At 47.2% G+C, this 16,329-nt stretch overlaps 1 protein-coding gene across 2 annotated transcripts in view; it reads right to left on the bottom strand.

Moving 5' to 3' along the window:
* MASP1 (mannan binding lectin serine peptidase 1) overlaps window positions 1-16,329 on the bottom strand; it is a 48,290-nt gene that overhangs the window by 3,119 nt on the left and 28,842 nt on the right. Inside the window, exons 5-9 of one of the 2 annotated variants that reach the window (XM_012806919.2) lie at window positions 14,783-14,930; window positions 13,230-13,348; window positions 11,871-11,949; window positions 5,088-5,225; window positions 3,605-3,679 (exon numbers count right to left, since the gene is read on the bottom strand). In XM_012806919.2, the coding sequence (XP_012662373.1) occupies window positions 3,605-3,679; window positions 5,088-5,225; window positions 11,871-11,949; window positions 13,230-13,348; window positions 14,783-14,930 (559 nt within the window). Of the gene's footprint in view, window positions 1-3,604; window positions 3,680-5,087; window positions 5,226-9,211; window positions 9,491-11,870; window positions 11,950-13,229; window positions 13,349-14,782; window positions 14,931-16,329 lie in introns of those variants that run through there. The other variant, XM_012806922.1, reaches the window with a different exon arrangement.

The raw sequence follows: 16,329 nt of genomic DNA, 5'->3' as shown, positions 1-16,329 counted from the left end.
TGTGGTCCCAGCTACTTGGGAGGCGGAGGCAGGAGACTCGCTTGAGCCCAGGAGTTGGAGGTTGCTGTGAGCTGTAGTGCCACGGCACTCTGCCCAGGGGGACAGCTTGAGGCTCTGTCTCAAAAATAAAATAAAATAAAATAAAATAAAATAAAATAAAAAATAAATAAATTTCCCTCTCCGGATTTCAATTTTTGATCTGCCAAGTGAGGCAGTTAGTCAAGGTGATCTCCAAGGATCTTCCTTATTCCAAATACCTTTAATTTTTATTTCATTTGCCCTGACCACTGCCATTTATAGGTGAGCAAAACTCTCCAAAGGTTCAGGGATTAGCCTAAGGTGACATGGCTATCAAATTGAAGGGCAGGGGCTTAACCAGTTTCTAAGACAGCTGGTTTGTCCTTTATCCCACTGTGTCATTACTTAGTAAGATCATGGTCACGGGTCCTCAGACTTTTCTTCTCTGTCCTAAAGGGCTCAGGCTGCCAGTCAATGCCCATGGATTCAGGCCCAGGGCACCAAGGTTGGGAAAGGTGGCATAATCTATGAGCAATGATGTATGAGCCCTGATCTGGGCCAGCCATCATTGCACCCAGGAGCCCTGTAGTACCTTCAGGGGGAGGAGAAAGGTCTGAGCAAACTTCATTCCACCGAGCTGCGCCCCAGCATGCACATGCACCACCAGCTTCCTGCTGCCAAATGCCTCTGGCCCATGAGCCGAGGGTCTTCAGTACCAGCCCCTGCGGGCTCAGAACGAGCTCACATGGGTCCTTCCTAGGTAGGGTGCTTGGATCGGGGGTATAAGCCTGCTGTGAATGTGGGCCTCCTGCTGGTTGCAAATGGCCAGGCTACACTGCTTGGTCTGGGCACTTTCAGCAATCCTTTAGAGACCATAAAACATTTGTGTTTCCTTGTTATCTTTAAGCAGGCAGTTTTGGCAACCTAATGCTTTTCAGATCCTCTTTTTGCCGATATCAAATGCTTCTTGTATGATCTTGGGGCAATCTGTCTTTCATGCAGGCTGGATGTAAATTGGCCTTTGTAATCTCTGGCCTGGCCTTTCAAAGTTGAAGGCCAGTATCCCGATTATGAGCAGCTGCCTAGGAGGTGATATCTCCAGGTGGGTCCATGGCCAGCCCTACCTAACAGCTCATGTGGTGCTGCAAGGCCCTCATCTGGTGAGGGACACATCTGTGCCTCAGTCCATGGTCATAACAAAGCCAGTGCTGATTGCTGCCTTTCTCCAACCAAGGTGCTGATGGCACACCTGAGGTCACAGGAGATCAGAGCCAGAGAAACCTTGGAGAACATGTTAATTTGTAGAGAGCAAAATGGAAGTTCAGAGAAGGCAAGTATCTTACTCGAAATTCTTAGTGGTAGAGCCAGAAGTGGGACCCGTTTCTCCTGAAGCTAGCTTTATTTCTCCACTAAAATCTATTTTTCTCCTTGATGTTCTTTTGTTCTTTCAAGAGGCTGAATGATTCAACAAGCCTATTGGAGAGCTGGTTGAAGTGGGGTCATTCTTACTGGCCACTGCCATTCCCTACCCAGTCATTCTTGGGACAAAGGCGTTTTCTTGAAATGTTAGCTTTGGGTGTGCTGAAGCAAGAATTGGGGCTCTAGAAGATGATGAGTAACGAAGGAGGGCCCTAACATAAAGATGTGATAACCTAGGATCCTGGGTCCATGAGAATGGCGTAGGACAACACGAGATTCAAAAATAGCTAAGCATGGCATATGTTGACAACAAAAGTCTTTAGTTTGCCTTTCGGCTCAGTCCCTAACTCTCTGGGGTAGCCTTGGACAAATCATTACACCATTTTGATCCTCAGTTTTCCAATTTATAAAATAAGGGGGCAAATAATACTTGCTTAGCAGGCCCCATGCAAGGGTAAGCTTTATGATGCCCTATGAAATGGCTTTCTTCATCCTGGCATGCATTCAATCTCAGGGTTTTAAGAGGAGAGGTACAGATACTTATGACCTGGTTCAATAATAGAACATGGTTCTCCTGAGCATGAATGGGGGGATTGCATTTAGAGGTAGAGCCAGAAGTGGGACCATTTAGAGGGGGATGACCATTAAGATGGGAGGCCATAGGTCTCTCCCTTCTGAAGTATGGAATCCCTGACCTGGGGAGGTACAACTACTTACAAAGATCATGGTTAGGAAACCCCTAACTCTCAGCTCAGTGTATCTTCTCCTTCTGAAGGTTGCAACATGACTTTGCAGAATGGAATCCACCTCTACTTTTCTTTAGCTCACATAGACCGTTAGCAAAATGAGGATTTGATCCTGCCGTCTGCCACAACTCCACTATTGCCCTCCTCTTCCAGGCTTCCCTGCCTAGAGTCCGTGGGGATGCTCCTGGCCAGCCCAGCTGAGATGAGTGGCGTCAGCAGATGTGGGTGAGGTGGACTTTCCCTTCTTCCACCTCCTTACAAGGTCCTTCTTAGGCACAGAAACTTGTATGTGAGGCTGTTCTAGTCAGTTCTTATCCCTGCACTCCTGGACAACCAGGCACAATCATTTCCTTCTCTGGGATTCAGTAGCACTTACAATAGCCCAAAACGGACTCCTAAACGCTGGCATAGTCTTTGCTTTGTAAGTGTTAATGGTAGAGGATACCATCGACTTTCCATTTTAGTTCCAATGTTCTAATCTAACATCTAGAAGCCTACTGAGTGAGTAGAAAGGGTTACCGAAGCGTACACTAATACACATATCATGCTCTATCTCAGTTTACCCAACACTCTAATTCTGTAAAATACAAATGTCATCCAGTGCCCAAGCATAACGCCAAGCTCCTGCTGTGGGTGCAAACGTGCAGATGGATCAGGACGGACACTTTACTTGCCACCGTTCCTCAGATCTGTCTTGAGTGCTTGTATCATTGCATTACTGCTCTTTTTCTTTTTTTGAAGTATAAATAACTGTGCTGTGAATATCACATTTCATGTTTTATGGATTATTTGTTTGCCCTTACAGTGTGCATTTGGGGGCTATAATTTTTTAAGTTGATTTGAATGTGTGCACTATGATTGCAATGCAAATCATTCATGCTTTAAATGCTCAAGCAAATACCTCCAGAATCTCTGTGCACAGTGACAATTCCTGTTACCATAAAACTTTCTTCCTGTTTTAAAATGGGGTCGGTGGGTAAACCAGGGGGAAGGCAGCAATCAGAAAGATGAATACATTGCTCTTTGGAAGAACCTCTTACTTGTCCTACAGTCATTAGTGATTTGATAGCATGGCGAGTGCTTGAGACCAGGGTGCCCACTGTCTCCCTTTCCCTGGCACAGAAGCAGGTGCACACATAAGCCGTGTGCAATGAGAAACCTAGTGGGAAAGGAGCAGAACTTGGCAGAGAAGACAGAAGGGCTTTTGGCTAGATAAAGCGGGAGGAATATAGAGGCTGGTTGGTTCGAAAAGGTGTGAAACTGGGCTTCTCTGATCTTCAGCCTTTGAAGATGTCTCTTAAAAACAACCAGGTGTCAGCTCCTCCCCACTCGCCATCTTCCCATTGCTAACCATAGGGCACCCGGGGCCCTAGGACCTTAGGTGGGAGACTTTGGGGTTTAGGAGTTGGAGAGTAAGGTACCTGGAAGGCAGGTAGGCAGACTTTTCTCCAGGACTTTGTTCATCCAGATCCCTTGGGCAGAACAGGAATATATACCTGGGCAAGTAAAAAAAAAGTAGAAGAGAGAGAAAATGGTTGATTTATACAACATGGAAAATAGATCTAGATCTTTAATTCCTCTACTATAGATCATCGCAGAAGTCTTCCAAATGGTCTCTCTGATACCATTCACTCCTGTCCTCTCCACAACCTGAAGGATCTTTCTAAACTGAGAATCTGACTATGTCCCTTGGAATTGCCAGCATCTCCTTGCTGTCTTCAAAAATAAACACCACACTCTCCAGCATGGCGTCCAAGTCTCTGTGCCGTCTGACTCCTGCCTGTCTGAGGGCTGCTCCGCTCCCCGCCTGCTGCTGCCCAGCCTCTGGCAGGCACCTTCCCCCATTAATCACAAAGACCTAGGCTCACACAGTTCTCTGCGGTGCACATGCCCTTCCCTCCCTTCTCTGCTTGGCAAACGCTTTAATAAGCACATTCATGTCTACCGGCTCATTGAGTCTCACAACAGTTTTAGAGTTGTATTACTATGCCCTCTTTGAAAAGTGAGGACTTGGCGGCTCAGAGAAATTAGGGTTTCTTAGTATTTGCATGCCACAGAAGGAGCGCTGACAGCCTGTCCGCCACCCTCAGAGCTTCTTTCTGCTGGGGCCTGTGGGTGTGTGAGGGTGAGGGACGCTACTGGCAGGGAGGGGCGTGCATCTCCGAGTGCTTGTCCTCCCTGTGCCTCCCAAACCTCTGTGCTGCCAAAGGCTGGTGCTTCACCCTGTGGCCTGTGTGCTGCTGCCCAGCCCCTCAGGCATCTAGAGGTGTCCCTGTCAGGGTGCAGGCTAGGCCTGGAAGACCAGCTGCAACTGAGCTTGAGCCGCAATCAGGGATATGCTGGCTGCCTGGTGAGGCAGACGGATCTCATCAGCACCCTCCCATGGCACCTGGGCCCTGTGCAGTCGGGGGATGAGAGCTGTGACTGGGTCTGGTCTGGCCAGAGGCACACTCAGCCAGGAGCCGAGGCAGAGACTGACTGAAGCGGCCAGGCTGGCCATTTTTTGGAAACCCCAGCTCAGCCTCAGGCAACATGAAGGAGTTTATCTTGGAGATTTCAAACCTCTTACAGGCCCTCGTTTCTTCTTTAAGTTGTGTCCATGTATGATCCCTTCAACCTCCCTCCAACAAGATCTATGTTCATTCAGAGAATCCATGCTAGTTTTAAAGTTAAAAGAAAAAAAGCCTGGGTGTGGTCCTGAGTCTCAGTTTCTGTTGCTAAATGGACACGATAATGGGAGCTCATGGGCAGTGAGAAGCACATGAGGCGGTGATGTGTGCAGTGGTGTTAGAAGATTTCATACGTTTATAAGAAGGTGTTCCTTTCAGACCTGTCTCAGCCCCAGCCTGACCCTGGGGCCCGGAGAGTGAGGTGGAAGTGGGATGGTTTAGCATGAGGACTTACCTGTGATATTGGGGAGCATCTTGTAATAGGGCTGCTGGCAGGAGTAGGTGACCTCGGATTTGTATGTGGTGAGGTTGTTCCTTGTGGAGAAGATGACCAGCCCGTGTTCCAGGCCTGCTGGGGCTCCACAGTCTACAACTGATAGAGAAGACGTGAGACCCCTCAGCTCTAGGTAACTCTTCCTCTTGGGGCCGTCTACTGGATCTGTCTCATGCAGATGTGCAGGCAGTGCACTGTACACTTCCCAGGGAGCCGTGTTACAGTCTATCTGAACAGCGCATGTAGAATTGTGCAGCGGCCAGTAGCCCTGCTTTCAGGGTCTCTGTCATCCATTATATACTACTGTGTGGTCAACACATCCAGTCTGGTGTCAGTTCCAGGGAAGGAACAGGTCTGCTGGGCTTTAAACAGACCGCAGCCTCTTCCCCATCACAGTCCCTTTCTTTGACTCCCAGTTCTATTGTGCAATCCTCTCTGCCTCTTCTGCCCAAGCATGAAGGCTTTGGCTTAGTGAGAACATTTTGGCTGACAGAAACCTAAAACCTTCCATTCTTTTAGGTCTAACCATAGACTGAGTAAGATCACACTGGAGCTTGGCACAAAATAAACCCCCAAACCAACCAAACAAAACCCCCTGCTCCCTCATAAGTACACAGCCCCACCCTGCTGGCTCTCTGCAGACAGCTTGCTTGAGCACAGAAGGCAGGAGGCAAGGCCAGGGGTGGACCAACTTTTAGTCTGCATCTGCCCATTTTCTCCAACTGTTGGTGGCTGGACACCGGGGCTAGCTGTAGTTCCAGTATAGAAAATGGCCAAAGATGGCTGCTCTGCAGAGGGCATCTGAGGCGAGTGGCTAGCACTGACTGAGTCCAGCATGAGTCACCTGAGATTCTGGGCATCTGTCCATGGCCACATGAGAGACCAAGGACCCAATTTTCTGTGTTTATTCCAGAGCCTCCTTTAAAGTATGGTACTTATTTGTAAGGAAATTCTAATTTTAGGTATAAGTCAAAGAATCATGCAGGTATCACAGAAGTTCACAGCTGGAAAGGACCCTGGGGTAGGTGATCTGGACTTTCCTCTTTATTTTACAGATGAGCCCCAAGAGGAGCCTTAACTAGTCATAAGTTCTTACAGCCGATACTGTCAGAGTGAGAACTAGGTCTGACCTCGAAATCCATGCCCTTTTAATAAATGGGACTAATAGTTCTTAAGGATCTGTTTTCTAGTTAGGTGGCATATCCTAGATATTAGCTGGCCAACAGTGGACACCAGCTGTGAGTATTTCCAAAGTCCTGACATAATTTCCTAAGTTCTACCTCCTCTTGGATTTTGTCTGCTCACCTTGGCAAACATGAGGGCAGTTTAACCCTAGTGATATTTTGACATTGTGATTTTAAATTTAGGACTCCAAATTCATCTTTTTAATTGACTAGAGCAGTGGTTCTGAACCTTCCTAATGCTGTGACCCTTTAATACAGTTCCTCATGTTGTGGTGACCCCTAATCATAAAATTATTTTTGTTGCTACTTCATAACTGTAATTTTGCTACTGTTATGAAAAATAATGTAAATATCTGATATGCAGGAGGGTCTTAAGTGACCCCTGTGATAGGGTTGTTTGACCCCCAAAGGGGTTGTGACCTACAGGTTGAGAACCGCAGGACTAGAGTGTTACCTAACATAAAATATAGGTGATTGCAATCCCTCCGGAAAGGCATTTTAAGGTAGCAAGTGTAGACACCTCTTATCCTGAAGAAAGGTGAAAGCAAGAAAAGTGGTTTTGCCTTGGCCTCTAGTCCCCTGAACAAAACAGCCTCATTTATTTTGATCAACGAAAAGTAGGGATGTTCTTTTACTTTGTGAGGTGAATGTGTGAAGGTCAGCACTATGATAATAAGAAGTAATAAGATTTTTTTTATTTAAAACTATGAGCAGTTTTAAATTTATTTTCCCAGGGAGACTCCAAACAGACATTTTTTTCTCCTCACCTTATAGGAAATACCATTGTCTGGTGCCTAGATATTGGTATTATTTTTGTCTCCCTTCACTTTGGTATAGCAGTTAATTTTTCTTGCAGTATCCTCAAGACCTAACTACCTAGTTCCTAGTGGAGGACTGCCAGGGTGACCTTGAATGGTCAGGATACTGAGATCCTGGTATGTGGGTTGCACTGGCAGGGACATATTTGGGGGATGGAGGACCTGCTTTCACATTACTGCAGAGAAGTGACTTTGGACACGGATACAACTGGCCCCCCAACAAAACAAAGGGGACAATAGTGGGAAATAGAAGGTCTTGTCAGCATGGTTATAGTGAGTAGGGAAGAGGTGCTCCTTCTTCCCAGGTCTACAGTGACAGGCAAAATGTCATGTCTTTCTGGGATTTGGAAGCAATTTCTAAGGGTCTTCACAAATGGTTTTGAGCAGCCCTATGTACCCAGCACAGACCAGATACGCTTCCTTAGCTAGTCTATCCTTTTTGCTTTAGGGTTTCTTCCTTTTCTCTAAAGCTCTCTCTAACCACTTCTATAACCTGGAATTACCCCTTTCCTTTCCAAGTCCCTTAGCTTCATGTTCTCATCATTCTCTGGGATGGGCTCTATCACCCCACACTCCATCTCCACTGTCATCTGCTGCCATTCATTTCCCGTCAGACACAGCTTTCTTGACTTACGGTCTCCAGGATGCTTTGCTATATCCAGGGACTTCCTAGAGAGCCACATGTAGTCAGCTCACCCTGTGACTCAGGCCCCAGGGATGGGGCTCCAGCCTCCCCCTCCCCCCCAGCTTCTTCCCTTCCCTTGGTACACCCATGCTCCAGCAGCACCAGCTCTTCTGTGTGCCACTGCCCCTGGCTGCCTCCCCCTCTCAGGCTTTGCATGTGCCATCCTTGCTGCCTGGGACACCCAGGACTGTGCTCTGGCCACCCGCAAGGCCTTCAACAAATACTATTTCTTCCTGAAAGCCTTTCTAATTCTTCTGGCAAGGTTGCTTCCCTGTTCTGGACCTCTTTATTCATGACTCTAGGATGGCATGTATCTTATGTTTCCTGGTAATCAAAATTATTTGGGTACATACCAAATATTACTCTTTTTTTTTTTTTTGTGGTTTTTGGCTGGGGCTGGGTTTGAACCCTCCACCTCTGGCATATGGGGCCAGCACCCTACTCCTTGAGCCACAGGTGCCGCCCCAAATATTACTCTTAAAGTATTAATTTTCTCTATCTCACAAAGTATGATGTCCATTAATGTTTTGTGCACTTAAATATATTCATTCAACTGATGCTTGTCTTTATAGCCAGCCATTTCCTCTTCCAGGGGCACCTCTAACCTACCATAACTAACACTGTCTCCACACTGCTCAGAATTGTGCCCTCATTAAGTGGCCTTTTAACCACCAAATAGACAGGGGAATCACAATTTAATACTGGAGTTCTCTGACATGTGTATCCAGATGTTGTTCAGGCTGAAGCCAGAGATTCTATCCCTTTCTCTGTCACTGTTTAGGACCCGCTGATGTCCCACAGCACCAGAGCTGAAGACTACTACTTTCAAGATGCAATATCCATCTTTATAAAATTTTTAATCAGTGAAGTTTAAGAAACATAGCACTTATAATCCCGAGGGGAAAGAAACTCTAATGAGGGAATTTCATCCTTGTCTTAGGTAGGGATAAAAGAGATACTTTTGTGAATGAGAATATGTCCGGATTCTCAAAAGTTCACATTGTATGAATTATTATTTGTTTTAACTACTCATGGTTCTTAAGAAAGTAGTAACAGGTAATAATTTTAAAGTCATAAAGTCACAGGCATTCTTGCCCATTTAAACTTGAAGTATGGAATGGATTAGAAGCCAGGGCCCACTTGGCTGACCATGTGGCTGACCTGGTAGGCCTAAGGTCACATGATTGTCTATTAGGGTTTGTGTTTCTAGGACCAAAGACATTTTTCATTTGAGAAGAGTACAGTTCCACTTATAGGTGATTAAAAACATTCTCCATTCTTTTTTTTTTTTTTTGGCCGGGGCTAGGTTTGAACCCACCACCTCAGGTATATGGGGCTGGCGCCCTACTCCCTTGAGCCATAGGTGCCGCCCCATCCTCCATTCTTTTCATTATTTTCTGGAGTAATGTCTGAATGATGGGCAAACCCTCAAGCAGAGAATCTGTTCTCACACACGGCAGTTCCAGCTGCTGGGACTGTGTTGCCTTGGTCAGCACCTGTTCTAATCCACACTGAAATGGACAATGGAGGCTTGGCAGGTGGGGAGGGATGCAGCAGCTCTGGGGCCCGGGGGTCTTGTGAGTGATCCATTCTTGGATGTCTGCACTGTGTGGGGTCCCGTCATTCACTCTGTCACTTGCTCTGACTTGAGTTCACTCTCCAAATCGATTTCGCTTTCTGCCACCATGGCGAAGATCAAAGAAGGATCAAGAGATACAGAGAAAGGGAAGCAGAGAAAAGAAGAGAGAGAGAAAGAGAGAAATTAGCAAGCAAAGCAGAAACAGTTTATGCGGGAAACATAGAAATCACTCCACCAGAATTAAGAATGCATAGTTTAGGTACAGCCAGTATGAAGAACAGTTTGGGATTGTGGAGTTTGGACCATTCTGAGAATTTGCAAAGTCATACATCCTGGCTCATGAGGATTATAACATTCTGTCCCTGGAGGGAGCTTTGCATTCATCTGGTCCAGATCCTCATTTGATAGATAGCATTCAGAGTAGAGCAGAACATGGCTAGGGTCACCACAGCAAGGCAGAGGCAGGGCCAGGAAAACCACCCATAATTTCCACTTTTTTTTCCAGAGCCCATTTCTTTACCACACATTGCACACCCCTTGTCTGGTCCAAACCCCATAACCCACAATCCATGGGGACTCAAAACATCTTAGTCTTGCCTTTGTTAGTCTTGCCTTTGCATCTTTTTTTTTTTTTTTAACTTAGCACAGTGCCTGGAACAGAGAGATGCTCAGTAAACATTTGCTGACTGGGCGAAGAGGCCCGGGCTGTCTGGGTTAATTCTCATAGTCTTTATACAGCGTGGTGGGGAAGAACAGGATCATTATGAGGGAGAAAAAAAAATCCCTTCTTCCTTTAGCACAGAATGACATGACAGGATATTCTATTGTATGTTTACATGTGTCAGGGAAAAAATTATCAATAATGTTTCCTACTTTCCCAAAGCAAGAATGAGAGAAACTAAACCTCTCCCTAGTGAGAGAATGAGGGTGGGGCTGGGGCAGGGACAGGCTTTTACTGAGCCTTCCCCTACTCTGGGCACTCCTCGGCTACGGTCCCCATGCTAACCGGGTCATCTTCAGAACCATCCTGAAGGCAGGAACCTGAGACCGAGAGTCTGAATAAATTGGTTCAAGACACTCAGCAGAGCCTGCATCTGAACATGGAACTTCTTGACTCCAAACCCGCATTCTGTGCTGAACTCCCCATATCCTCTGTCACCCCCTCCTTCAAAATGACCCTCGCTATGCTCTGTAGAGTGCTTTGCTTAGACCCTGTCACACCCTTGCCCCTGGAGCTAGTTTGGATGAGGTGGAGCTGTGCCCACCAGCGTTTGAGTGCCTCCATACATGGACCTTGTCTTTCCATCTGAATGCCCTGTAGAACTCTGCACAGGCGTCCAGTAATGATTTCTTGAAACTTTTGTTGCAGCCATAAAATGCTCCTCTTTTCCCACACTAGGCTGTCACTCCAGCCACATCATCATAAGAAAAAGAAAAATTAAGAAAAAGCACTTTCTGCTTCAAGGTTTTGCCTGGGATTTGTCTTAGCGGAGCCCCACCCACTGAGAGTGTCTCCCGGAGTGGATGTGTCTGACTGCTGGGGAGGAGAAAGGGAGGAAGGCCACCAAGCCCTCCATGCACGAAGGACCATGAAGTGAAGGTGGGTGGAACCAGCCCCAAGTCTTAGCGCCACACGTACCTCTCTATTCTAAAGCAAATCCTCTGTCCCTTTTCCTGCCTTTCTTCTCTGACTCTTTCTGTCACTGTGCCTCTTCTCATCACTGTTGCTATTGATAAGTGTCTAAAATTGTGGCCTTGTAAGTCTTGCATTACGTCACCTAGGTGAACAGTGGGGGTAGGGGTTGGAAACTTGTATTTTACAAAGCTCAATAGATGATTCATATGGACTATATTTTAAAACCATTGGTATACATTCTAGACTGTTAAAGCTAGTCCAAACACTTAATTTTACCATTGAGGAGAAGGATCTTGTCCTCAAAAGCAAGTTAGGGGCCCATGGTCAGAGAGTGGATTAGGGGCAGAGACTCTGGGTCCCAAGAGTCCAGAAAGGCCTGTACCCCCGCTTCACACAGGTCCCCTGTGCAGACCCCACAGCACTTTCTGCACAGTCCCAAATTATGAGCTGCCCTAAAAGATCTAGTGGACACTGCTATGGCCACGTACCAACCAGCAAGCTCACGCAGCTCTGGGCCCCAGCACAGACTAATTTCCTGAGTTAGCAATTGCTGGGGCTAGTTTCAAACCTGGGGACATGCTATTCCTCTAGCAAGGCTGGCGGTCTGTCTGCAGGCTGAGAAGAATTAGCATTTAGAAAGTCAGCGGGAGTCCACATAAAGTTTCTTTGGTGATCCTCAAGTCTTACTGCTGATACACTTTTTTTTCAACACTAGAGTGTCTGTTGACCTCCTGCCCCTTAGAGTGTCCCTGCCAAGCTCACACCCAGGCGTGGTCTCTGCTCGGATCCCACCCGTGTGGGGGAGCCCCTGGCCTTATCCGTGCCCTGTCAGGTTTTCTTACTTTTACAGGTGGGGATCCTGTTACTCCATGTCCCATCCTTCAGACACTCGATCTGGAATGTGTCCATCTCCACATTATCCTGGGGAGAAACAGGAAGAAGGGAGTGGGGAAAAGGAGGTGAGGTGGGGCCTGGGTTCGTTTCTTAGCAAAACCAATTCAAACTCCCAAACTCTCTGTCCTCGTCTGAGATTTTCCACCTCTGGCCCTCTCAGGGTTAGTTTAAAGGGAAGGGAAGGTAGATGCTGAATTCCTACTTCCTGTTCCTCCTCTGGAGAGAGGCCAGGGCTGTGTGCAAAGAGGGCACTTGTCTCTGCAGGGGAAACTGTAGCCCTGACTGCTTTTTCAGAGCAGTGGTTTTCAAAGTGGGCCGAGCAGTCTGCGTCACCTGGAAGCCTTGTTACAACACAGACTGTTGCGCCCTTTCCCCGGAGTTTCTGAGTCAGTGCGTCTGGTCTACCCAAGAGTTTGCATTTCTTTCTTTCTTTTTTTTTTTTTTGAGACAGAGCATCACTCTGTCACCCTGGGTAGAGTGCCATGGTGTCAGCCCAGCTCACAGCAACCTCAAACTCCTGGCCTTAAGGGATCCCCCTGGCTCAGCCTCCCAAGTAGCTGGAGCTCTACAGGTATCTGCCACGATGCTGGTCTAGTTTTTTCTATTTTCAATAGAGACAGCGTCTTGCTCTTAACTCAAGTTGATCTTGAAGTCCTGAGCTCAAGGAATCCAGTGGCCTTGGCCTCCCAGAGTGCTACCCGCCTGGCCAAGTTTGCATTTCTAACAGGTTCCCAGGTGATGCTGACACTATTTCACAGACCGCCTTTGAGGACCAGTCCTTGAGAGCCATGCTCCTCCAGCTCGGCTGCACGTTAGACGCCTTGGGAACCCAAGAAACCCAGTCAGCAGCCTCAGCCCCAGGAACTCTGTTTTAATGGATCTCAAGGAAGACCCGGGAAGTGATTTTTGTTTTAATGCTAGCCAGGTGATTCCATTTCAGAGGGTGGGGCAATGAGGAGGGCCTGTCTGCCACCTCCAAAGCCTCGGCTTCCTACCTCCTGGCCCACCCTGTAAGCCTGACAGACTTTGTTATCACTGTCAGCCTTGATGATACAGCTGAATGGATTTGTATATTTTTAAAAAATAAAACCAGTCCCTGCTTTGATTAAAATAAATAAATAAATAAATAACTTTTGTGCCACTTCCAGAAGGGTGAGAGACAGTCTGGGGCATTTAGGAGGTTTATGGGGCAGTTAGGAAATACTGTGCTGGGACCGTGACAAGCTCTGGCTGCACATGTGTCCCCCTGGGGATTTGGAGGGTTTCTCTGGCCTGGTTGCTGCCCCTCCCCAGGCAGGGTCCCGCACCTTCAGCACTTTGTAGCCTGTGTCACAGCTGACAAGCACTTGGTCTTTGAAGGAATACTTGGCTTGCACAGGCTCGATTTTCCCATGGACAGGAGGCTGTAGCTCTGGACACTCGTTTCCTGGTGGAGAGTGAATGAAAGAACAGTGGTGAGAAAACGAGAGTCTGGTGGAAAAGGCCCCGTGCCTAGAAAGCAAAGCCTGATGGCAGTGGACAGAGCATGGGACTGGGTACTGGAGGCCTGCACCTTCTGGGCCTTGCAAGAAACTTACTCTGGGACCCTGAGCAAGTGACTTTCTGACTTGGTGCTTGAAAGGTTGTGGACCCAAGGATAAAATCGTTCTGTGACAGGGGACAGAAGGACAATAGAGATCCAATTCATGCAATTAAAATAGCTTTTATTCCACTTGGGGTGTAGGTGGGGTGAGATTCCTGACTAGGAAGAAATCCACATGTAGGCTATGGTAGACAGGGATTTAAAGGATTAGGGCAGCCAGGATCAGTGGCATTCCTATTTCCTGGGGGAGACATGAGTCTGACCCTTCCTGGGCGTGCCATGAACCTGACCCTACCTGAGTGGGGCAAGTTTATTTGGGCAGGTACACCTGATCCTATCAGTGCTTTGCCAGATGATTTCACTAAAACTCAGGGTCAAAAAGAACATTAATGTCACTGAATCCAACCATTGTGTGCTGATGCTTCTTTCCATATCCTCCCTTCATAGACACCAACATACATTTGCATCCCTCCAGTGGTGGGGAGCTCAGTACAGCCCTTAGCTGTACCTTCACATGCAGACTCTGCTAATTAACTGAACAATACTTTCCTTTCCAGCTGAAATGTGTGCCCTAATGACTTTTACTTCATGTGATTTGCCCTCTTGGGCCACCCACGATGACCCCAGTGCTGTTTCTTCCCAAGACCCTTCGGGAAAGCATTAGAGAGACTGTGATCACATGCCTCTGTGTTCTCTGTTCACAGGCTCAATCTGACAGGATCCTCAGGTCTGGGCCTGTCCCTGACACTGTTTCCCGGAAAGACTCTCTTTTGTTAATATTCTCTCCACTCTTCTCCCCTGCTGGGCACTATAGGTGATCTCCCAGGCCGGGCCATGGTCTCGCTCTGTGAACTGGATCAGTCACGCCCAGCTGCGGTCTCTTGTCTCTGATGTTCACTCTCTTCTTCTTTGAGTTATTTCAGATCGGTTATTATGGGTCAATTGGCTCTATGAGGGTTTGGAACAGGACTGGCTGCCTCGGGAAACTGGAGAATGAGACCCACATGAAGGCAAAGCACCATAATATGAAATATTCTGAGCTGCAGTCCACATCCACATTCCAGCCCCAGACCTAGGGAGGAAGCTAGTCTCGTCCACCCAACATTAGTGCTGTCCTTGCCCCCATTTTATAGATGGAAAACTGAGACAGAAAAGAGTCCCAAGGTACTCAGCTGGGAGTCCCACCAGGTCCTCAGAGGAGTTCCCCTCCATTTTCAGCCACTGCCTCTGGGCAGGCCAAGCACGGTGGCTCAGTGTGACTGGAGAGGGAGCGCTTACCTGCTGCCCTGTAGGAGAGCTGCCAGCCCCGGTTCTCGCCCGAGCTGTCGCTGCGGAACAGGATCTGCACACTGTGGGTCTGTGTATTGATGGGTTCTGGGGCTTTCTCTCCACAGAAGGGCCCCAAAACTTTTGGACCAGCTTTAATCTGTGAAAGGCGAGATAGAAATAGATAGAGTCAGATCTGAGCCGCCGAGGTGGCTGCTACAAGCAACACCGACCTCTATACTACACTCCGGGTTTTCCGGAAGTATCTGTGTGAACCATGGTTTCTCTGCAGGTTTGTAGTGTCCTGCCCTTTCCCCAGACCTAATGATCTCCAGTTTCTTTACAAGAAACGTGGAATAGGCAAAATCACAGAGGATAGTATTTTAACACCCAGGGCAGTAGCAGCAGAGGAAGGAGAAAACAAAATGATTTCTGCACAAGTCTCTTGCCCACAAAGAAATGGGGTTATTTGTTCTGTTCTTATTGATTAGTTTGAGTTCCCTGTGGATTCTAGTTATCAGACCTTTGTCAGAAACATAACCTGCAAATATCTTCTCCCGTTCTGAAGGGTGTCTGTTATGTAAGGGTATAAGTAAGTTATACTTACTATGCCCATAAAAGCATTAATGTACACAGCTATGAGTTAGTAAAGAAAAAAATGATTTCCCCAAACCATTCCATTCTCTTGTTTATACTTTTCAGTGGTCTCCAAAGTAGCCACGGCAGGTTAGTCCTGCCCGAACACACTGTGGCTCAGGGAAAGGCAGAGCCCTGTCTGGCCCTCAAAATAGACAAGGTCTCTGCTGTTGAAGGGCCTTCAGTCCGGTTGGGGAAGACTTACAGTAAATAATAAATAAAAGGATTATTGGGTGTCATAGGTGCAATAACACTAATCAAGCTGATTTAAACATATAATAGAAATATATGCTATGTGCTTATAACTTATCTAGTAAAATCTATATAATCTACAGAATCCATCATTTATATGATAAACAATAATATAACAGATTAACTTTAAGTTGGTGACCAAGGAAGGCTTTTCTGAGGAGGTGATGTTGGATCTCAGACACGCAGGATGAAGAGGAGCCTGTCTGAAGAGGAGGAGAGAAGAACACTCTCCAGTAGAGAAAAAGGGTATGTAAAGGCCAAGGCCAAAGGCAAATGTTAAAAGCAGGCACGAGGCCAGGGTGGTCGGGATGGAGAAGAGCCATGGCAGGAGGCCAGACGACAGTAAAGGCCGCTTTGTGTAGAGGAATTTAGGTTTAATGCCAAGTGCAATCTCGCTCTAATCTAGATTTTATAAAGATACCCTCAATAGGAGGATAAACTGTGTAGGACAAGGGTGGAAACAAGAAAACTAGTTGGGAAGCTTTGTAGCTGAGCAAGAGAGAGGCAATGAGGTTTCCACTGGGATGGAGGAGTGGGAAAGGAGAGATGACAATAGGTCCCATTAGCTAATCCACTTTCCTCTCTCCCCCAAGTCCTCAGTGCTGTTAGCTGATCCACATTCCTCTCTCCCCCAAGTCCTCAGTGCTGTTAGCTGACCCACGTTCCTCTCT

Source organism: Otolemur garnettii, unplaced genomic scaffold (genome assembly GCF_000181295.1).
Source record: "Otolemur garnettii isolate 467f Iridium unplaced genomic scaffold, OtoGar3 scaffold00060, whole genome shotgun sequence".
Classification (NCBI taxonomy): Eukaryota; Metazoa; Chordata; class Mammalia; order Primates; family Galagidae; genus Otolemur; species Otolemur garnettii.
This window is presented reverse-complemented; position numbering and strand designations above follow the sequence as displayed.